The 22,975-nt window shown below is 45.9% G+C and overlaps 4 protein-coding genes across 4 annotated transcripts; 3 read left to right on the plus strand and 1 right to left on the minus strand.

Annotated features, from left to right (window-relative positions):
• Positions 1 to 1,660: 1,660 nt before the first annotated feature.
• LOC307090435 (ferritin, heavy subunit) lies at positions 1,661 to 3,808 on the plus strand. The gene is made up of 5 exons (XM_079757080.1): positions 1,661 to 1,781; positions 2,359 to 2,462; positions 2,701 to 2,847; positions 3,138 to 3,263; positions 3,413 to 3,808. Exons 2-5 carry the CDS (start codon positions 2,361 to 2,363, stop codon positions 3,560 to 3,562), a joined length of 525 nt encoding a protein of 174 aa, XP_079613206.1. The 5' UTR covers positions 1,661 to 1,781; positions 2,359 to 2,360; the 3' UTR covers positions 3,563 to 3,808.
• Positions 3,809 to 6,939: 3,131 nt separating this feature from the next.
• LOC307090434 (synaptotagmin-1-like) lies at positions 6,940 to 10,647 on the plus strand (the record flags this gene model as incomplete). Its single annotated transcript, XM_079757079.1, has 8 exons — positions 6,940 to 7,159; positions 8,295 to 8,470; positions 8,578 to 8,676; positions 8,933 to 9,100; positions 9,268 to 9,435; positions 9,775 to 9,892; positions 10,197 to 10,330; positions 10,438 to 10,647. The coding sequence occupies 8 exons, from the start codon at positions 6,940 to 6,942 to the stop codon at positions 10,645 to 10,647; spliced, it is 1,293 nt and encodes a 430-aa protein (XP_079613205.1).
• Positions 10,648 to 12,219: 1,572 nt separating this feature from the next.
• Positions 12,220 to 19,470, plus strand: dnaaf3l (dynein axonemal assembly factor 3 like; the record flags this gene model as incomplete). Its single annotated transcript, XM_079756794.1, has 11 exons — positions 12,220 to 12,301; positions 12,672 to 12,778; positions 12,857 to 12,950; positions 13,287 to 13,441; positions 14,194 to 14,379; positions 15,045 to 15,167; positions 15,439 to 15,561; positions 15,787 to 15,910; positions 18,414 to 18,528; positions 18,855 to 18,929; positions 19,281 to 19,470. The coding sequence occupies 11 exons, from the start codon at positions 12,220 to 12,222 to the stop codon at positions 19,468 to 19,470; spliced, it is 1,374 nt and encodes a 457-aa protein (XP_079612920.1).
• Positions 19,471 to 19,646: 176 nt separating this feature from the next.
• Positions 19,647 to 21,622, minus strand: LOC307090437 (troponin T, slow skeletal muscle-like). Its single transcript, XM_079757082.1, has 7 exons — positions 21,509 to 21,622; positions 21,269 to 21,346; positions 20,979 to 21,092; positions 20,357 to 20,466; positions 20,149 to 20,239; positions 19,946 to 19,986; positions 19,647 to 19,724 (listed from the first exon to the last, which is right to left on the minus strand). The coding sequence occupies exons 1-7, from the start codon at positions 21,605 to 21,607 to the stop codon at positions 19,679 to 19,681; spliced, it is 579 nt and encodes a 192-aa protein (XP_079613208.1). The 5' UTR covers positions 21,608 to 21,622; the 3' UTR covers positions 19,647 to 19,678.
• Between the last annotated feature and the right edge of the window lie 1,353 nt (positions 21,623 to 22,975).

Below are 22,975 nucleotides of genomic sequence, written 5' to 3' on the forward strand. Positions count from 1 at the left end.
CTAATCAAATCAAAACAACTGTATTTATTAAGCACCTTTAACAAAAAGGTAATTGGTTGGGGGGTGATCTTATGTTTTATTTATGTTTTTGTCATGCCTGTCTACGCTTCAAACTCGTGCATATTGCAAAAAATATGCAACAGTGTGTCAAAAACAAAAATGCGTACTAAATGGTTCTTAGTACTACGATATTCTATCTCATGAAACCCGGGAGTGGACGGAGCATTCAGAAAGGGATTAAAAATTTATGTATTTGCAGAGTGGCCAGTCTACACCGTGTTGATTGGAAACCTTTAAATACACTCTTAAACAGTTAACTTTTTAAATAACGCGCTAACATATCGCCGCCTCCGGCAATATGATTGGTCAAAACTAATTCAAAGCAAAACAAAGTGAGATCCCTGTTCACTTTAAATTTTAGATAATTTGCCATCAGACTAATATAAACTTAACCTAGCATGTGGGGGCATTGGAAATCGAGGGGATTCAAATGATGCAAGGCCTATCTAGTGAGAACCTTAGGGAAACCAAGGAAATCCAGATTATGCACTGGGAAACAGAAAATATAAGTCTCACTTTAAAATCCTACATATCTCCGGTTCATGTTTCAGGGGACAAGTATATGTACGTGGAGTACAAATGTATACAGTAAGGAGGACCAAAGCGGTGTGTGAAGGAGAGGTCAATTAAATACGGAAACTGGGAAACCATGGGCAGACACACCCTAGAGGAACCTAGCTGACAGACACCCATAATAGCAGACAGCATTTGCAGATCATCCCGCTGGTTTCACTGCTCTACCCAGAGCGTATTGATTGGAGGAACGGAGAGTCATAAAGCAGTGACAGTGGAATGTGTGTTTACTTAGAGACAGGTCGCGGTGGACATTAATCATTGATCCCGGCCGGCCTTAACAAGGTTATTTAAATCACACTACGACCTAAAAAGTTAATATTTATTGTTTATTGATCATAACTGATTAAAATTAAAATTCAGAAATGAGAAGATATTTATTAGGACTAATAAATGCATTTAATTTATAATTAAATTCATATTTACCATAACTAAGTATAACATTTATGATGCCTTGTATAATACACTTTAGCAACAACAACATAAAATGTGTCATTAATTAGTTAACTTCTCTCAATTATTTTCATGTCATCAGTTGTGTCTTAAATCAATTTAAATACACAAGTTATTATATGCTACTAATTCAAACGTTTATCTTTTAAGATTGCTCTTTAGAAGATTGTCTATACATTTTTTCACATTAAAAATGATTTTTAATGTGTTCAAAAGCTATCCTGCTGCATCTGTAAGGAACTTTGAATGGCATTGGGTTGTTGAAGAAATTGTCTTGATTATTTAGTGTAGGATGGCCACTGTATAAATACATCTCTGAAAGCGTAATCCACTCCACACAAATTAGTTACGATTACGATCGAATATTAACTGGTAACGAAAAAGGGAACAATGCGTAACTCCGCCTGTTTTATTTGTGGGTTCCGATCTCCGTAGGATCCGTACAGTAGAAATCTGCTATTAAAAAGGAATTCTGAATCCGTGATAAGTAAATAAACTAGTCTTGTCTACACGTCTCCGCTCCAGCAGACGGCGCTATACCTCCGCTGAGCACACAAAAGCTGAAAGCCCCGTTAGCTCCAGCATGTAAGCTGTCCTTAACAAACATCGCCCTCTGCCTCACAAACACAGCAAACAGAACAAACCAAACCTATGCAACCACGTTTTCCTGGTTAAGCGGATCGGACAATACTGTGGTAAGTCCTTCCTTCAATTCCTAAATATTTTGGTTGATGTTTCAGGGGACGAGTATTAGTGTAAGTACATTGAGTACAAATGTAAACAGTAAGGAGGACCAAAGCGGTGTGTGTAAGGTGAGGTCAATTAAATATGAGTGGTTAGTAGTTTGAAGCTGGTCATATTATGGTTGCAGTCAGCTGCGTGTGCAGAACCTAGTCACCGCAGGACGCACGCTGGCTACTTATTATCACTACAGGTCCTGCTTATGCACAGGTAGCCATTACATCACTTAAGGTGCTCATTATCTCTAGATATTCACCTATAAGAGTCGGTGCGCAGACAGAAGCCTTGCTCTCCACTTCGCCTCCGCTGGACTAAAACTATACATATTTTGCATAACTTGTACTCCTACTGAACCGAAGGTATTCTACGGAAAACGTACTTTTATTTAAATTATTCAATATAACAGTATAGCGGTATTAAGTGTGGAAGGTAAGTGTCAATATAGTTATTGAGCATTATTTCGTTTAACACTATTCATTGGGGCTTTAGTGTATCCAAGTTACTTTAGTATTGATGGTGTTTGTCTCTTAGCGATGCATTCCGCGGTGAAACAGAACTATCATTTGGAGACCGACGCAGACCTCAACAAGCTGGTCAATGTCAAGCTGGCCGCGTCGTACACCTACCTGGCCCTGGTATGATCTCTGACCACTAGTCTTAAGATAGAGGTTTGTCTGTGTGTGTTTGTGTTATGGTAATGTATAAAAGTATGTATATGAATGTGTGTGTGTTGCACATGTTTGTATTATATACATCAAAGTGTGTTGTGTGTGTGTACATATGTCTGTCTGTGTGAGATAGTGTGATATACATATATGTGTTTTTTTGATAGTATTTTATACAGGTATATATGTTGTGTGTGTGTGTGTGCAGGGTATGTATTTTGACCGTGACGACGTAGCCTTGCCAAAGTTCTCCCAGTACTTCTTGGAGCGTGCCTCTAAGGAGCAGGAGCAGGCAGAGCAACTCCTCCAGTACCAGAACATGAGGGGGGGGCGAGCGGTGCTGGAGACCATCTCTGTGAGTACCCCCCCGGCAGGAGAACAGATGACCTCTCTACACATCTCTGAGTTGATACACACGCTTTCAACACATGTTTACGTGCTGACAAATTTAACATGTTAAACTATCGTGTGTGTGTATGTATGCACTAGACAATATTCACTAAATGACAGGATGGTTAGGTTAATTTAAACAGGACGTTATTCAACAGGATGTTGTGTATGCGTAGTGGCGTAGATTCTGTGTGCGGTGTTCCAGAGATGTTTGTTTTGCTAGAGGTGCGTTATACCAGAGTGTGTGCGTTGTAGAAGCCCAGCAGAGAGGAGTGGAAAGGGGGTCTGGACGCTCTGACCTTCTCCCTGGACTACCAGAAGACCCTGAACAGCTGTGTTCTGGACCTCCACCGCCGGGCTGAAGGCCACAAAGACCCACACGTACGTTATGCTGCTGCAGCGCTCAAATATGTTGTCACACATATGTTGTATAATGTGTGGCATCAGCGCACATAATCCTCTCCCTGCGTGCGTCTCATGATGTGTCGTCCCCCCCCCATCCCCCCCCCTATCCCCACCCTTCTGTACAGCTGTGTGACTTCCTGGAGACTCACTTCCTGGCTGACAGCCATGTGGTCATTAAGCAGCTGGGAGACTACATGGGCAGCCTGGGGCGTCTCTGCTCCACCGAGGCACAGGCGGGGATGGGCGAGTACCTGTTCGACAAACACACCCTGTAGGGGACCGGCTGGCCGCGATCTTGACCACCACCATGTTTCCCCCAAACCGCCGCCTCCTCCGTTACTATGACAACCACAACCTCATGTTCCCCCTCCCTCCCGCCTCCTGCTATCTGTTACTATACCAACCAAAACCTCTCGAGTCTGTATTTTCCAATGGATATGCTAACTCATCAAGTACACCAGCATGGTTAGATCTCCCTCACCAAGCAATAAAATCAGAATCCTTTTGGATTACATTCTTAACCATGTCTCTGTGTCCCTTATTTTAATGTGTGTGTGTCTGTGTGTGTGTATACCAGTGTAAATTCTACAATCTAGTGTCCACATACAGAACATCAGTGATAAGAGGTTCTACTATACATCAGATCACAGTGGGACTTTGAGTCTAGAAGCTGCTGAATCACTGTCTGTCAGGGCGGTAATATTTAACTCCTGTGGTTGAAAACACCCAGCCTGCCACTTAGTATATGTTACATATAGGCTCCGCTGGGTGCTCCGTCAGCATTATTACACGTTTTGGGACTCGCCAGCAAAACATGCTGTACCTTTATCGAAATACACATTACCATATCAAGTACACTACCCTACCTTGTCAAAATACAAACGTTTCAATATCAAGATACACACTCCCTTATCAAAAATGCAATATCCTATCAAAATATGTCTACACACTATCAAATCATTGTTTATATCATAAAATATTTGATCCAGGCTCTATTGTCCACCATGGCCCAATCAACAAAATGTGCCGTCTGGGACCAATTCACTTATATTGACCTGATATGGAAAGTTCAGCAGTAGAGGGGGGCCAGGACCCTGTCTTGCATGGGGTCCTGGTCCGCTGGCCTGGCATGGACCAGGACCCCATGCTAAGCCAGGGGATGCTAGCATCCTCTGGCTTAACCTGTGGTTCTGGTCCTTCCTAGCATCCCCTGGTCAAGCATGCACCAGGACACCATGTTGGCATCCTCTGGCTTAGCATGGACCATGCTAGCATCCCCTGGCTTAACATGGACCAGGACACCATGTTAGCATCCCCTGGTTTATGGACCAGGACACCATGTTAGCATCCCCTGGCTTAACATGGACCAGGTCAACATGCTAGCATCCCCTGGTTTAGCATGGACCAGGACACCATTTTAGCATCCCTTGCTTTAGCATGTGGTCCTGGTCCATGCTAGCATCCCCTGGCTTAACATGGACCAGGACACCATGTTAGTATCCCCTGGTTTAGCATTGGGTCCTGGTCCATGTTAAGCCAGGGGATGCGCAGGCTGTAGGGATTAGAGGAGGAGGAGGGGTGGTCTGATCAGTGAGTCCTAATGGTGGACCGTTGTGTTGACGACACCATCTCATTTCAACACGACAACCTCCATCTCACTGATCAATACAGCTGATCTGAATCAGTCCTTATGATCAGCAACAGTATATATTCTTAGAGGTCCCAGATGTTCAGCAACACATGTGTTGGGCTGAAAGGAAGGGGGGAAGGGGGGATTACGAGATTAGTGGCACAGTGTGTGTGGGTGTGTGTGTGTGTGTGTGTGTGTGATGCTGGGAGGCTGAGTGTGTGTCAGTACAGTTGGTCAGGTGGAGTGTGAGTGGTAAGGAGCAGGTTCTACTGGAAATCACTGGACTCTTGCAAAGGTGAGTCAACTCAAACAGAGTTCAATACTTTAGTGGTTCTCTTGAGGATCCACACATTTCCTTCAGCTAGATCATGACATCATGAAGTGGGGTTTTAGTTTTTAAAAAGTCACGCAATGTGCTGAAAAATAAAAATATCTGCTCTGTGAGAGTTTTGCGCTACGTATTTATTATATATTGTATATTAATTGTACAATCCACGCTCAGCATAGTTTGTAGACAAAATAGGACAGAAAACAAGCAGGAGTGGAATCGTTTGATAATCCCCCATTTCAATCAGCTTTGCATGACATCGTCAACCAGCTATAGCTGCTCTATTGCCAAGGATAGCATATAGAATATAGCTGGCAATAGCTGAATATAGCTGGACTTTTATATTGCATAGCCAACTGCAGCCGAATGCTTCTTGACTTTTACCTGCTCTATAGCTGACTACAGCTGAATATCGCTAGACTTTTACCTGCTCTAGAGGGGGTCATCCCTATGTTCCCCAGGTCCTATGTTCCCCGGGTGTACAGGTTTAGGGTAAGGGTTAGGGTTAGGGTGAGGGTTAACCCTAAACCTAACCCTAACCATAACCAATCGGGGGAGAGCCATTCTAACCAATCACAGGCGAATCAGAGGCGAAAAAGGCGGTACTTGACCCTACCATCCTACGAAAAAAAGATTTGCTCACTGGGTCCTATGGTCCTAGGGTCCTACATACAAAGCGGGGAACATAGGACCCGGGGAACATAGGACCCGGGGAACATAGGTATGCTCCCCTCTATAGCTAGCATCAGCTGAATATGTTTGGACTTGTAACTGCTCTGTAGACAACTATGGATGAATATAGCTGGGCTTTAAGCTGCTCTATAGCTGATTATATTCAGCTATCGAACAGCTACAGAGGCTTTAAAGCCGCTACAGTCCACCTAAAGTTGGCTATAAAGAAACTATAGTCAGCTATAGTCCACAGTCCACTAGCTGTACCATCCAGTGTGAGATACCAGAATCAGTAATGACTATATCTTGGTAGATTGGAGAAACAATAAAATCTACAGTATGTGTGTAAAATGTATGTTCACTGCTTCACATAAGGGCAATGAGAGAAACTGTATTTTTACCTCTTTGACAGCTCTGTTTGAGACTCTAAGGAAATGTCATCCCCCTGACCACCATCAACATCATCATCATCACCAGCATCATCATCATCGCCACCACAACTATCATCATCACTGCCATCTAAAGACTGTAACAGACTGATAGAGAGCTGGACACACAGACAGGACATAAAAACTCTGAGGGACTCATTTTGGATGAGCCATAAAAGACCCTAGGGCCTAGTGCATAATCCAGTTAGAGAGAGAGAGAGAGAGAGAGAGTGAAGCAAGTAGACAGAGAGGGATAGAGTGAGAGAAAGAGCGAGAGAGAGAGAGAGGGAGAGAGAGAGATGCTTGATGTGACAGAGCAACAGAGGGATTAAGGTCGGCCATGTTGAGCATCTGGCATGGAGCCTGGACTACTGGATTACACACACACACACACACAAATACAAACACACACACACACACACACATTAAATACTATAAATATATTTATATATATCGTAGTCTTAGATGAAGTACTAGTAGTAATACATGTAGACATGTAGTCAGACAAGGTTTTTATTTTCATGAAGCTATGCGTCCCCTCCAGCCCAGTTGAAGCGGTCTAACCCAGTGTGTGTGTTGTGTCCCAGCTACAACATGAGGCTGGTCAGCATCGGAACCCGGGCTCGAAGGGCTGTAGAACCCTCTGAACCAGAATCAGAGGAAAGACCAGAGCCCACCAAGCACGAACACTCAGAACACCATCCAGACCAACCAGAACACAACCCAGAACACAACCCAGAACCCAACCCAGAACACCACCATGACTACAAACACATGAAGGACAAGTTCCTCAACGAGATCACCCACCTGCCAAGTAAGTCTACTCTCAGATGCTGTCATGGTGTTGTACTGGACAGAATGCACAGATAGACCAGCTCAAGTCTTCGTGGTAACATTTATAAGGGCAGGGTAGTGGAGTAGTGATTATGGTGGTGACTTATCAACCCTACCTTTAAGCAAGAAGTAGACTGCTCCTTAATAACATGTATTCTAAAAAATTCTAGAGTATAGCAATGAGTAGCAACAAGTAATGTAACTAAGACATAATAACAGAAGAGAGGCATGCATCATGATAAGGCCTACAATACCTTATCATGATAGAACAGACAGCTTCGAGCTGAAGGCAGCATCCACCCTATATGTGCTGTTGGTATTGTGTTAGTGTTTCCTCGGTTGTGCCACCTTGTGGCTTTTAGATGAACCTGCCAGAGATTTGTGGTCCATGTGTTGCAACCAGGGGCGTAGGAATGAGTTTAACATTGGGGGGACACATATCGGAAACCAGACAGATCCGTTAATGGTTTGAACAGAAATATGTCATAAATTAACTACACTGAAAAAATTCACAAATATATTTTATTCTACTTAAAAGATACATTTGTAAATGTAAAGGAAAACACATTCTGAATGGCAGTAATGAACTGATGAATATCAAATCAATTCTTTAATTGCACGCTCAATCATCCAGTTTGTTAGAATAAGAAGCGGTGACAAGACGCTGTGTTGCGCTTTCAAAATAAAATAAAACAAATGCGGGACAAATGCAGCTGTCTCCAATATTGGAGGGGACACGTCCCCTCCGTCCCCCCCGGTTCCTACGCCCTTGGTTGCAACAGTTTTGATAGTCTATATTTTGTTAAAGTGGTGATGGTCTCTATCTTGTTACAGTGTTATGCTACAGCGTGGAGGCTCTCCATCTTTTTACAATGGTGTCGATCGTGTTGCAATGTCAAATGTCTATACCTTGTTACAGTGGTGATGTCTCTATCTTGTCAAAGTTTTGATAGTCTCCGGTTATTATAGTGCTGATGGTCTCTATGTTGTTACAGTGTTGCTGGTCTTAGGTAACTACAGTGTGGATGGCCTATATCTTGCTAGGTGTGATGGACTTTATACAGTGATGATGGCCTCTGTGTTGATTCAGTTTTGATGGTCTCATGCTGTTACAGTGCCGATGTGGGCGGTGGGAGCCATCGTGGTGGTGGTGATACTGCTGGTGGCCTGCTGCATCTTCTGTGTCTTCAAGAAGTGCTTGGCCAAGAAGAAGAAGCCCAAGAAGGAGAGAGTTTCAAAGGGTGGACGGAGACGGAAGGCTAAGGAAGGAGATGGAGAGGGAGGGGAGAAGGTAGAGAGACCATAGCGCCCCACATTGTCCTACCTGCCCTTTTTCTACAAACCTAACATCTTCCTTACACATTTCATCGAATCTAATCCGCTGTTTGGTTCTCACAGGAGGGGGAGGACAAGAAGGAGGGAGGGGAGGAGGAGAAAGAGCAGGAGAAGCTGGGTAGACTGGAGTTCTCCCTAGACTACAACTTCACAGATGCGCAGGTAGGACACTTCTATGTCCAGGGACATCACAAGAAGTCATTTCCGCCATCTCTTTGTCTAAACAAGGCATGCTAGTCCCATCGGCTCTATCGACTATTTGTCTTTAGATCTATGGATGTTACAGATTTGTACATTTGTAACAGTAGTAGTAGTTTTAAAGACGCAAACATACATTACAAAAACATGTTTATTTACTTGAACATCACCTCCCGTGATCCTCACCTCCCGGTCATATGTTTGCGTTTCCTGTCCTTAGCTCATCGTGGGGATACTTCAGGCCCAGGACCTGGCCGCTATGGACATGGGCGGGACGTCAGACCCCTATGTCAAGGTTTTCCTGTTACCGGACAAAAAAAAGAAGTTTGAAACCAAGGTCCAGCGCAAGAACCTGTGTCCAGTCTTCAATGAGACCTTCATCTTCAAGGTGCCTCCAGACGTTCCCACAGACGATACTGCCAATGTTTTACTGCCGTCATTACAGACTTTACTGCAGAATTTATAAGTAGATAATTATAGTGTCACTGTGCATATTTTTGTTGGTATAGATAAAGTCTTACTGATGGTGGTAGTGATGACGGTTCCCGCTTCTAGATCCCGTACGCAGAGCTTGGGGGGAAGACCCTGGTTCTGCAGGTGTTTGACTTCGACCGCTTCTCCAAACATGACATCATTGGGGAGATCAAGATCCCCATGAACAGTGTGGACCTGGGTCAGCCCCTGCAGACATGGAGAGACGTGGAGAGCGGAGAGAAGGAGGAGGTACAGTTCATCATCCCCCGTTCCTCTAAATCTAGATCACGTATTTCAGAAGCCGCCAAAGTAACCACGAAACCAGTAACTGTGCCTTGAAACTGAAACAATGAAAATGTTGATGCTTGCCAAAGTAGCCAAACAATTTAGTTAGTTAGGAAGTTAGTATTAATACCTACCTGTGTAAAGTTAGGTCAGTCCTGTAGGAACAAGTTCCTAGTTCTTAGTGATGGGTGTAGCATTACAGATCCCTTCATCAACCAGGGGCCACATTACTCTACAGAGTAAGAGTTTCTCCAGGGTCACAGAATCAATGACAGAAATCATGTCCTTCTTCTGTTTTGTTAGCAAGAGCTGCTGGGAGACATCTGCATCTCTCTGCGATACGTTCCCACGGCCGGGAAACTGACCGTCAACATCATGGAGGCCAAGAACCTGAAGAAGATGGACGTGGGAGGACTATCAGGTCATCCATGACACTACGACCATCGTTCATCACTGAAAGACAGAGGGCTTAAAGACTACAGTGGTGACAGGGTGGGGGAGACAGGCAGAGACTCTGGTGATGACAGGGTGAAACTCTAGGGATGATAGGCCGGTGATGACAGGATGGTTATGACAGCGTGGTTATGGCAGGGTGAGATTGTAATGACGACCGCAGGGAGTGGATGACAGTGTGAAATTCTGGGGATGACAGCAGGGTGTGGATGACAGGGTGGTGCTGACAGGGTGAACAGAAACAGCATGTTAACAACTCGTTTTCTCCTCAGACCCCTTTGTGAAGATTGTCCTTCAGCAGAACGGGAAGAGGATCAAGAAGAAGAAGACAACGGTGAAGAAGAACACCCTCAACCCCTACTTCAACGAGAGCTTCAGCTTTGATGTTCCCTTCGAGCAGATCCAGGTGAGACCAGTAAACCTGTCATCAACCATCTCTACTCTACTACTTAGTTCTCCTCCGGAATAATAAAGTACCCTGGATTTGTCCAACCCGTTTTGCTCCACATCCAGAAAGTGCAGGTGGTGATCACCGTGTTTGATTACGACAAGCTGGGCAGCAACGACCCCATCGGCAAGAGCTTCATGGGCTACGGGGCGACCGGTGTGGGACTCCGCCACTGGTCCGAGATGCTAGCGAACCCGCGGCGCCCCGTAGCACAGTGGCACACGCTGCTGCCGGAGGAAGAGGTGGAGGCAGCGCTGAAGGCTAAACCCCGCTAGCAATACTGTTGTTTAAACATGTTGTGGGTAAGATTTATGAGTTGCAAAGAGAGTCGTAATTCCGAAAGAGATGTAGCTTTTGGAATTTTGTCTTTTTAACTCCCAAATGATGAAATGGGCCATCTGCCGTTCACTGGCGCATGTGATTGAAAGGTGTAAGTCTAAATTATCTTGTTGAGAGGCCGCCACGCAGTCAACCAGAAGAGATTTTCTAACAGAGCACTTCACACAAATCTGATGGAAGGCTTTGGCATTCCTGAGAAATTACACTCTTAAAGAGCTCTTAAATCTTACCTAAAGTAACATAAAATATGTTTTTGTGTTCAGATCATCATTACTGTATGATGAGTATCAGTATAATTTCTGTTAATTATGGCATTTTACAACCACCCAAATCCTGTTTTCCGTGTTTACATGTTCTGTTGCCATATTCTGTTTTATTCTATTTTAGTTTGTTTTAGTGTGTGTGTGTGTGTGTGTAGGTGTGCTTGTAGGTGTGCGTGTGTGTAGGTGTGCGTGTGCCATGTGTATGTAAGTGTGTGTGTGTGTGTGTGTGTGTGTGTGTGTGTGTGTGTTTGTAGGTGTGTGTGTGTGTGTGTGTGTGTGTGTGTGTGTGTGTGTGTGTGTGTGTGTGTGTGTGTGTGTGTGTGTGTGTGTGTGTGTTGTGTGTGCTTGTGTGTGTATGAATTATCTGCCGTTTTATTGTCTGAATGTTTAACTGGAAAGTGATATCTGTCAAAATGAATCTGTTGTACCCTGACATCGAAGTTTTTTACCCTGACATCGAACAGTTTTATTCCATTTCCAACTCATTCTAATACGTTTGTTCTCTGTATTGCATCGTGTTTATCAAGTATCTATTTGTACTTTGAATGGTATGCTCTTTGATGTACTAATACAGTATGTAGATGTTACAATGACCTTTAAAGATGTCGTATGCTTCATAAACCAATAAAACCATTGACCCTCCTCTACTGGTGTCTATCTCTGTCCCACCGCTCGGGGGCGACATTTATCCTCCTTCCCGCTGTCGCTTAGCAACCGGCACTAACTTTAGAGTATCCGCACTATTAGGTGTCAATGTCGTCTCGTTGTCAACGGTTCATCATCGGTTAGTCTGGACTCTGAGGGTAAGTTTGTCTTAATACTGGTTTTACTGTCTTTAAAGCTTTAAAGCGAGGTCCTCACTCAACTGGAGCTTGCATAAACATGTGGACCGATATTAACTCTTACTGTGAATTGTGTCTAAACGATAAGCAGGTATTGGTCTGCCTTAGATTACACTATTTGACAAGACACCACATAATGGAGCTACAGTTAAACTTACAGAAATTATATTCACATGAAGTGCACAAAGTTTAAGGAACAGAATCCTTAACTTACCTGCGCTGTGGCAAGCCGTATTTACTTTGGTTTTTCATCATGTAGCCTAACGTAATGTCGACCAAATCCAAGGCTAGTGTTATGTTAAGATAGCTAATAATGTTATTAATTTAACGTTATTCATACAATGTAGCGCAGGAGTTAGTAAAGTTTGTTCAGTGACCGTCTTTGTTCGGTCTGAAGACGAGGATGAGCAGCGCGCGCGGTGTGGAGGGCGCGGGCAGCGTCACCTGGTGGGGATTCAGCCCCGCGCGGGACCTAAGGGCAACAGGTGGGCGTCTCTTTTAAAGGTGACATATTACTGATTAGGCGTTACAAGCCGTTTTGAAAATCTGCCTCTTCTGACATCACAAGTGGGCGTGTCAACCTAGATGTGTGCTGGATAGATCTGTCTACCAGCCTACCCAGTGGACTGTAGCAAACGTTGCTCATCTTCCGTCGTACTTCTAGGTGGACAGGCCCACTTGTGATGTCAGAAGAGGCTGATTTTCTGTAGCTGTTACAAGCTGATATTTGCTTGTAACAGCTAACCACACTCACACCTGGTGGCATGATTTGTCACCTTAAATCATAGCATCATGTCACTTCTTCATCATGTCTAGCGTTAGATAGTGTGTAACGTGTCCCTCGCTTTTCCTTAGGACCCGTAAATCAGCGAGGAGAGCTTAATGTGTTACTGGTTGGGGGCAGCGACCCCCGACACATCCTGAAGACCATCGCGGGGTTGGAGGACACTGATAGCCTTCATGTGAGTCTCAGTCGGTTCAACAGTTTCAGTGACACTCTTAGCCATAGCATGCGTAACGTCCTGCTGGTCTCTACCTAGATATGGGTGATCGAGAACAGCACGGAGGTGATCGCCCGTCAACTCCTCCTGCTCTCCCTCTCCCTCGCTCCTGAGGAGAACACCAGCATCCCCAGTGGGTGAACATGGATGCACTGATTAACATCTCAAAAGATCCCCAATTCCGGTGTGCACAGAGTATTCTAAGTGTGCAGTTGGTTGGGTCCCACGCCACGCACACCCTGTTTTTTTTTGCACAGAAATAAACAGATATATACACAGAATTTAAGCCCAGAAATAAAGGGTTAGTAGAGTTTGACACACATACATTTCACTGCACATCCTGTATGAGTATGTGACAAATAAAAAACGCTGAATCTTTTAATGTTGAATTGTCCGATGTTGTCTTAGCTAAAAATCTAAAGGCCGTCTGAGAGGTGGTGATGTTGGGCCTGTGTGTTTCTGTGCTCAGAGAAGGCTGAGATGTTTCTGGAAGTGTTGGGGAACAGCAAGCTCCGCGGTGAGACGGGGGATGCGGTGAAGGAGGCAGCGGCCCGTCTCGTCGACTACGTCACAGACGGTCAGGAGACGGAGCCCCACCCCTGCCTCGACACGTCGCTGCTCAAGGTGGGTGCTGCACCCTGGCCCTGGCAACGCTCCAAACCAACCAGCATGTGTTGGAGGTCACGCGGTGTCCCACCCACGTGTGTGCCCAACATTTCTGTTTCTACTGGATGTGTCTGATGACAATGAAAACTGCATTGCATCATGACTCACTGAGGTCATAAGAGATCCCAGGGCACTGATCGCAAAGAGTAGGAGTTTCCCCGGTGTCCTGGCCCAACCAGGCTCATTCAATCTGGCCCCCTAATCATCCCCCTGTATAAGTGGCTGACTCATTAATTCCCTCACTCTCCACTTCAAGCTGGTGTGTGGTGAGCATTCTGGCGCAGATTGGGTGCCGTGCATCACCCAAGTGGGTGCTACTGGTGGTGGTTAGTGAGGTCCCCCCTTCAATGTAAAGCGTCTTTGAGTGTCTAGAAAAGCGCTATATCAATTCAATCCATTATTATTATTATTATCATGGAATGTAGTACGGGAATATCTGCATCGGTTGTACATTTATTTTATGGTTCATTATTGGGAAAAGGTTAGTGACCTATTAAGGGATCCAGATTTATATTGTACAGTTTGACCAAGGGTGACACCTTGAATGCTGCACTATATAGTGCACAAGTGGACCAATGCAAACGCTGACCCTGTCTGAAACATTCACATCTTATCAGAAGACAACTTCCATTACATTTGACAGAAAAATCAAACTCTGAAACCGCCACAGAAAACATGCATGGTGTGTGATGGAGGCCCTCTCTCCTCAGTTCCGGGAGCGTGACGAGCTGGTGCGCATCTTCAGGACGTGGGCCAAGCCGTGTGCCGAGGGTTCTGGTTCTGTATCGATCACCCGGGCCTGGGACGCCCGGGTCCGCCAGCACCTGGGGACGCGGTACGACGCCAGGAGGGGATGCTTCGACTGGGACCTGGCCATGAAGCTCCACCAACGAGGAGTAGGAACCACACTAAACCCACCTCTAACCTCACTAAAACATACTAACCTGGCAGCCATGAAGCTCCACCAACGAGGAGTAGGAACCACACTAAACCCACCTCTAACCTCACTAAAACATACTAACCTGGCAGCCATGAAGCTCCACCAACGAGGAGTAGGAACCACACTAAACCCACCTCTAACCTCACTAAAACATACTTACCTGGCAGCCATGAAGCTACACCAACGAGGAGAAGGAACCACACTAAACCCACCTCTCACCTCACTAAAACATACTAACCTGGCAGCCATGAAGCTCCACCAACGAGGAGTAGGAACCACACTAAACCCACCTCTAACCTCACTAAAACATACTAACCTGGCAGCCATGAAGCTCCACCAACGAGGAGTAGGAACCACACTAAACCCACCTCTAACCTCACTAAAACATACTAACCTGGCAGCCATGAAGCTACACCAACGAGGAGAAGGAACCACACTAAACCCACCTCTAACCTCACTAAAACATACTAACCTGGCAGCCATGAAGCTACACCAACGAGGAGTGAGGGCAACGCTAAACCACCTCTAACCTCACTACAACATACCAAAACAACTACACTTGAGCAGTAGAGTGGCCACTGGTTGATGCAGGGATATAAATATAGTTTCTTTACCATTCAGGCTGGAGTCATCAACAAACAGCAGTACTTCGAATGGAGGAGTCAGGGCGTGGCCTTTCAGATGAGAGAGGGCGTCTACCAGACCACCAACCCTACTCTACTCTCCTATCGAATACTCAGACATGTTGGTATTTACTACTGCTGGTACTTACACATGTTAGTTCTTACTTCTAGTACTTACTATTACTCGCATTTACTACTGTTACTATTCACACATGTTAGTATTTACTACTGCTAGTACTCACACATGTTCCTATTTATTACTCAGAACTGACACATGCTAGTCTTTTCTACTGCTAGTTTCACAAGCTAGTCTTTACTACTACTAGTATTCACTGGACGCTGTGTCTGTGTGTTTATGTATGTGGGTGTGTGTGTTTGTGTGTGTGTTCCAGAGGGGGGACAAGGTGGCTGTAACAGGGTACTGGGGCGACATCGTGTCCAGTCCTTACCTGTGTTTTGGGGTCGAGACCTCAGACCAGAGTCTCCTGAAGACTGAAAATGGATCCCACGTCAAGGCAAACACACCTTAATAATTAATGCATCAAACCAGATTATTGTAAATACATCAAATTGTATAAAAGTGTAAATAGATATGCAATGGATGTTATGTCAACAATAATTCTCAATAATTAGTTATCTTTATGATCATAATATGACGAATCTAGGACATTATAAACTCAATTCATCAACATGGTCTAGATATTATGATAACTTATTGTTTCTAATGTCACCTTCCCCAGACGGCCCAGGACATCTCGTTTGCCAACGTCCAGGCGCTGTTCCAGTCTCTGTCCTCTAGGGGAAAACGCCCCAACTCCTCCCAGCAGGCAGCAGAGGAAACCCTGGCTAACACACCGACCCCTGGTATCACCAGCCCAACTAACAATGATCCCTAACCCTAACCCTGTCACTCCTCTAACCCTGATCCCTCTAACCTTAACCCTGTCACTCCTCTAACCCTGATCCCTAACCCTAACCCTGTCACTCCTCTAACCCTGATCCCTCTAACCCTAACCCTGTCACTCCTCTAACCCTGATCCCTCTAACCCTAACCCTGTCACTCCTCTAACCCTGATCCCTCTAACCCTAACCCTGTCACTCCTCTAACCCTGATCCCTCTAACCCTAACCCTGTCACTCCTCTAACCCTGATCCCTCTAACCCTAACCCTGTCACTCCTCTAACCCTGATCCCTAACCCTAACCCTGTCACTCCTCTAACCCTGATCCCTCTAACCCTAACCCTGTCACTCCTCTAACCCTGATCCCTCTAACCCTAACCCTGTCACTCCTCTAACCCTGATCCCTCTAACCTTAACCCTGTCACTCCTCTAACCCTGATCCCTAACCCTAACCCTGTCAATCCTCTAACCCTGATCCCTAACCCTAACCCTGTCACTCCTCTAACCCTGATCCCTCTAACCCTAACCCTGTCACTCCTCTAACCCTGATCCCTAACCCTAACCCTGTCACTCCTCTAACCCTGATCCCTCTAACCCTAACCCTGTCACTCCTCTAACCCTGATCCCTCTAACCCTAACCCTGTCACTCCTCTAACCCTGATCCCTCTAACCCTAACCCTGTCACTCCTCTAACCCTGATCCCTCTAACCCTAACCCTGTCACTCCTCTAACCCTGATCCCTCTAACCCTAACCCTGTCACTCCTCTAACCCTGATCCCTCTAACCCTAACCCTGTCACTCCTCTAACCCTGATCCCTCTAACCTTAACCCTGTCACTCCTCTAACCCTGATCCCTAACCCTAACCCTGTCAATCCTCTAACCCTGATCCCTAACCCTAACCCTGTCACTCCTCTAACCCTGATCCCTCTAACCCTAACCCTGTCACTCCTCTAACCCTGATCCCTAACCCTAACCCTGTCACTCCTCTAACCCTGATCCCTCTAACCCTAACCCTGTCACTCCTCTAACCCTGATCCCTCTAACCCTAACCCTGTCACTCCTCTAACCCTGATCCCTCTAACCCTAACCCTGTCACTCCTCTAACCCTGATCCCTCTAACCCTAACCCTGTCACTCCTCTAACCCTGATCCCTCTAACCCTAACCCTGTCACTCCTCTAACCCTGATCCCTCTAACCCTAACCCTGTCACTCCTCTAACCCTGATCCCTCTAACCTTAACCCTGTCACTCCTCTAACCCTGATCCCTAACCCTGTCACTCCTCTAACCCTGATCCCTCTAACCCTAACCCTGTCACTCCTCTAACCCTGATCCCTCTAACCTTAACCCTGTCAGTCCTCTAACCCTGATCCCTCTAACCCTAACCCTGTCACTCCTCTAACCCTGATCCCTCTAACCCTAACCCTGTCACTCCTCTAACCCTGATCCCTCTAACCCTAACCCTGTCACTCCTCTAACCCTGATCCCTCTAACCCTAACCCTGTCACTCCTCTAACCCTGATCCCTCTAACCCTAACCCTGTCACTCCTCTAACCCTGATCCCTCTAACCTTAACCCTGTCACTCCTCTAACCCTGATCCCTAACCCTAACCCTGTCAATCCTCTAACCCTGATCCCTAACCCTAACCCTGTCACTCCTCTAACCCTGATCCCTCTAACCCTAACCCTGTCACTCCTCTAACCCTGATCCCTAACCCTAACCCTGTCACTCCTCTAACCCTGATCCCTCTAACCCTAACCCTGTCACTCCTCTAACCCTGATCCCTCTAACCCTAACCCTGTCACTCCTCTAACCCTGATCCCTCTAACCCTAACCCTGTCACTCCTCTAACCCTGATCCCTCTAACCCTAACCCTGTCACTCCTCTAACCCTGATCCCTCTAACCCTAACCCTGTCACTCCTCTAACCCTGATCCCTCTAACCCTAACCCTGTCACTCCTCTAACCCTGATCCCTCTAACCTTAACCCTGTCACTCCTCTAACCCTGATCCCTAACCCTGTCACTCCTCTAACCCTGATCCCTCTAACCCTAACCCTGTCACTCCTCTAACCCTGATCCCTCTAACCTTAACCCTGTCACTCCTCTAACCCTGATCCCTAACCCTAACCCTGTCAATCCTCTAACCCTGATCCCTAACCCTAACCCTGTCACTCCTCTAACCCTGATCCCTCTAACCCTAACCCTGTCACTCCTCTAACCCTGATCCCTCTAACCCTAACCCTGTCACTCCTCTAACCCTGATCCCTCTACCCCTAACCCTGTCACTCCTCTAACCCTGATCCCTAACCCTGTCACTCCTCTAACCCCGATCCCTCTCATCCTTTTATTCCCCTAACCCATTCATTCCTCTAACCCTATCCCTTATATAAATGTGATGGGTCTGAATGAAAGAGTTATGGCTATAGGGATGAAAGCGTTCGGTGTGTAACTCCAGACCCCCCCCAGGTCTGCTGCACCCCAGCGGGGTCTCGGTGACTTTCCTCCCCCTGGACTCGCTCTCCAGACTCCCAGACAAGAAGAGCTTCTCCCACTTCTTCCAATGCGTCTACCTGTCGGCTGGGTGAGAACCACTGATATACAACACTAGGCTCCAGGGTTCCAGTTTAGAGGCCGGAAGGACCAACCAGTATCAGAGGAAGGATGAGACTTTGTCGGTTTTCTGTCCTTTGCAATTCAGAAGCCATGGTTGGATTTGGGGGATAGCCATTGGCCCATGTGAAGCGTCGTCAATTGAACTATGTTCGAGGTGGAAGACAACGTCTAACTAGAAAACAAATTATCTGCATCTCTTCAGTGTGAAGACCAGCTGCAGGCCATGTCCAGTCTATCATGACCAGGGGATCACTTAGGGTAAGGGTCAAAACCAACATGTCTCTCTGTCTACAGCATGGCCCACCAGCTGGGATCTCGTCTGCAGCACATCTGTTCTCCAGGGGGCGTCCTGGTCGTGGAGCTGGTCAGGTGAGGAGAGGAAGTCTGCTGCCACGGTGACCTCTTCAGTTTCCTGCAGCTGTCATTTATGATGTATATACAATGCATGTGTCAATGTTAAGGGTTTGTGTTAACGGTGTATTATATGGGGAGTGTTAAAGGTGTGTGGCGGTATTGTGTTGTTTTTTGTTGTATTGTGTGTTGTGTGCTTGTTTCATGTTGTATTGTGTGTTGTGTGCTTGTTTCATGTTGTGTTGTGGGTTGTGCTTGTTTCATGTTGTGTTGTGTATGTTTCATGTTGTGTTGTGTGTTGTGCTTGTTTCATGTTGTGTTGTGTTGTGTGGTTGTTTCACGTTGTGTTGTGTTGTGTGTTGCCTGCAGGTTCCTGCTGGACCTGAGTGCTGACCAGGAGCGGGGCGTTCTGGAGAAGGTTGTGGAGGGAGCTAAAGATGCAGGGTTTGACCCCTGGACCCCGGCTGACCCTGACCCCACCCACGCCATCTTTACCCTACAGACACCCCAGGACCTTAACCTTCAGGAAGGTCAAACCACAGGAACAATGTCATCTTAAAGGCTTCCTCTTTTATTGGACAATATGTAGCTGAACCGAGACACTCAAACAGAACAACACACATTTAGTTACAGAAATATTGTATTAACACTATAATATCATATAATATTGCACAGCAAGACATTTGAACTCTACAATAAAACTATATATTTCTATTAAAGTGTTTCTCTTCATCTGTCGGGGGTCACGTCCAGCAGGTCAAAGGTCATCACTTCCAACGACCTCCGACCTTTCCCTTCCCGTGAACCTTTTTACTGAAGAGACACATGTATCACATATATACCAATATATTCTAATATTATCAAAATATTTAATAATATTCATTTCAAAATATACTGCTCAATGATATATTCCTATGGGACATTTACATTTGTGTCAATCAACTCAACTTATATCTCGTTATACAAACAGATACATGTTATAATATATTAATATAACTATGTAAAGATAAAGGGGTTTTATGGGTTTGACTCACAATTTCTGAGCATGTTGGATTCTGTTCAACAGCACCTGGATCTGAAAATAACATTTAGAAAAAAAGGAAGTTAGGAAGTTAAATAGCAGATGACGGAAAGGTTAATATCACATGACAGGAAGTTAAATATCACATGATGACAGGAAGTTAAATATCACATGATGACAGGAAGTGAAGCATCAGATGACAGGAAGGTAGAGGACCTCATATTTCTGTTTCTTGGTGGTCTCTGTCAGATCAAACTTCTCAGACTCCAACAGGTGGATCCTGCTCCACATCTCAGCTGCTCGCTCTCTGAGAGAACGGGGAACATATAAAGAATAAAGAGACCACCACAAAACACCAATCTATCCGCTGATAATCAATCGATCAACGTTATTGATCCCTGATCAGAATCATGTGGAGGCTGACCTGAGGGCGTCCTCCTTCAGGTTGTCGAGGACCAGCGGTCTGCGTCTCTCTGCTAGCGTCTTCGTCTTCACCTCCCTGCCCGTCTGCCTCTTTCCTCGCCTCTGCTCTATCTGGAGGACCACAGGAACGCTTCAGGGGACCACTCCAAGGATACATTACGTCCTCCTCAAATTCCTACACCAAACGCTCAACCTGAAGTTCTTTGCACAACAAGTCAGATTTTTCATCACCTTTCAGACCATGTCCGAGGACAATTATGTGCAGCACAAGATGTACTCTTCCGCCGCCATGTCTTAACGTCATGTCACTAGCACCACGGCCATGTGGTATTTTAGGCCTACCCTATTGGATGCCCAGTTTTTAACAGACGGCTCTATCAAATTTAGAAATGTGTCTGGCTCCAATTGAATAAAAATACGGATCACAGTGTGAGAGTTTCGGGTTCAGTTTAACAGGGGCCATAGTTTTTTTTGGTGTCGATATAATTTGGACTTGGCGGGCGCAAACTCTTTTTACCAAATTGTTTACCTTTAGCCATGTCAAATTCATCATGGGAAATTACCAACATATTAAAAGTACTATTTTCCCTGCAGGAAATCAGCAGGTTACCATAGTGACAGACCTTAGCAAGGAAGCCCCCGAAGTGAGCTCCCATGTTGGAGAGGACCATTTTCTTCTTGGCATCATCCTCTGCCTTCTTCTTCGCCTCCTCTTCCTCCTTCCTCTGACGCTCCTCCTGCAAGAACAGGTCTTCAGAAACTACAAATCCCTTTCACCGTGAAGCACACGGGAGGCTTCTCTGTGTTCACAGTTTTCTCACCCTGCACTCAGATCCTAGCATTCTCTAGCTGGACCAGGTTAACGAGTGTATCATGGATGGATCCACTATGTGCTCGTTAACAAGCTAATTACCGCTATCCTGGCCTGGCGGTGACGTTCTTTCTCCGCTCGAACCCTCTGCTCCGTGGCCCGCTCCGCACGACGGTTCTCCTGGGAGAGGAACACATCATCATTATTATCATTGTCAAACTCGCCACCAACACCGTCATCATCACCGCGGCCATCCCCATCTCCCTCATGGTCAGTGGTGCTGACGAAGGTGGTGGTGGTGATGAAAATAGGATGGAAGAGGTGGGACGCGAAATAGCATACTATTCTGTCTTTGAGTGCAATGATCTCGTCCTCCTCCTTCCTCCGCTGGTGGAAGTGGACGTCGATGAGCGTGTGGAGCTCCAGGAGGTCCTTGTCCATGCGCTTCCTGTGGATGTCCTGGAGACATGAGGCGGGTCAGGGACACGTGACACCAGGGCCTTGACAACTCACCCAACATTCAGACCGCCGCCTTAGTCCGCCGGGCCAGACCTACATCAAAGTCCACCCGGTCACCCTCTGGGATCTTAGGGGCCGCAAGCTGGGACACCGCGGGCCTGGGGGAACAGACCGGTCCGTAATCCATAGGAGAACTATAATTATATAGGGGTGTGATATCTATACACTCGATATGATAGGAGGAGATGTTCTGTGTACTTACTTGTGTTTGGGACGTTCTCCTTCACCTGCCAAGACAGAGGAGAAAAGATATCCACAACAGAAGAACTGAAGCCAACTCAACATCCCACATCCTCACCTCCTCGATCCCACCACAGCCGTACGCAAACTCCACAATACAGACGAATCAAGCATTAAGCCTGTTGACGTGAGTTACTTTAAGTTTGGTAGGGTTAGTCAGGATGAATAAGGGTTAGTTCAAACAAGAGGAAGTTCAGACCTTCCCCCTCCGCCTCTTCCTCTGGAGAACAACGGATGAGAGAGAAGAAGAAAGACTGTGTGAGGAGAAACTAGTGGTGGAAGGATTTTTAGAGACGGTAAGAAAACACAAGCCCTCTTACCCTCCTGAGGAACTCTGGGAAACAGAAGGAGAGGGAGAAGAGAAGGGTTAGCGCTGATGTTGATGCGTGTTCATGAAGAAGAGGTGTGATTGGACGATTTCACTCAGGTTCACTCACCCATCTTCTCCATCAGACATGGCGGACCTGGAGAGAGATGAGGGACGCTTCAATGTAACCACCCAGAGAGATCAGAAGGATCTAGACGCAATATGATAGGATCCATATGGGGTAACTGGAGGTCAGGTAGGTGTTTTGATGTTTTGGAGACCGTTGGCTCACTCAGAGGATGAGACACAGACTAGGATAAGCTCACAGCTCTTGACCATCAGAGGGATGCTCTGCTTTTAATTAGATTTAGTGGTATTAGGGGGGCCTACGGGCAGCTATTTACACCTGCCAGCTCTATTATCTCCTTTCGTCTGCTCTGAGCTGTACTAAGCCATTAAGAAAACAAACAGACGTACAGACCACGCTCCAGCGCTAGTTGGGAGATTCTTCAGTAAGTCTCTCTCATCATGATCACACACTCTTTTTCTCAATCCCCCTCTCTCTCCATCCCTCTCTCTCTGACAAACGACCTCTATCCAACCTGCGTCAGACAAGTATGAAACCAGGTCCATTTAAAGTTTGAATGCAAGAGAGTAAAGTGTTGGAGGAATTCAGATTGAGAAGAACAGATATATACAGATTCAGTGTATTTCATTATTACCGTTGGTTTTCATTCTTCAAT

Source organism: Pollachius pollachius, assembly GCF_949987615.1.
Source record: "Pollachius pollachius genome assembly, chromosome: 19".
NCBI classification, from domain to species: Eukaryota; Metazoa; Chordata; class Actinopteri; order Gadiformes; family Gadidae; genus Pollachius; species Pollachius pollachius.

What these genes read in the sequence shown, in the direction of transcription:
- LOC307090435 (XM_079757080.1), top strand. Translation starts at nt 2,361, where the DNA reads ATGCATTCCGCGGTGAAACAGAACTATCATTTGGAGACCGACGCAGAC. An exon ending in CGTACACCTACCTGGCCCTG is followed by an intron (nt 2,463 to 2,700) that starts GTATGATCTCTG and finishes GTGTGTGTGCAG; the next exon opens with GGTATGTATTTTGACCGTGA. An exon ending in CGGTGCTGGAGACCATCTCT is followed by an intron (nt 2,848 to 3,137) that starts GTGAGTACCCCC and finishes TGTGCGTTGTAG; the next exon opens with AAGCCCAGCAGAGAGGAGTG.
- LOC307090437 (XM_079757082.1), bottom strand. Translation starts at nt 21,607, where the DNA reads ATGGACAAGGACCTCCTGGAGCTCCACACGCTCATCGACGTCCACTTC. An exon ending in CCAAGAAACAGAAATATGAG is followed by an intron (nt 19,987 to 20,148) that starts GTCCTCTACCTT and finishes TGTTATTTTCAG; the next exon opens with ATCCAGGTGCTGTTGAACAG. An exon ending in ATCCAACATGCTCAGAAATT is followed by an intron (nt 19,725 to 19,945) that starts GTGAGTCAAACC and finishes GTGTCTCTTCAG; the next exon opens with TAAAAAGGTTCACGGGAAGG.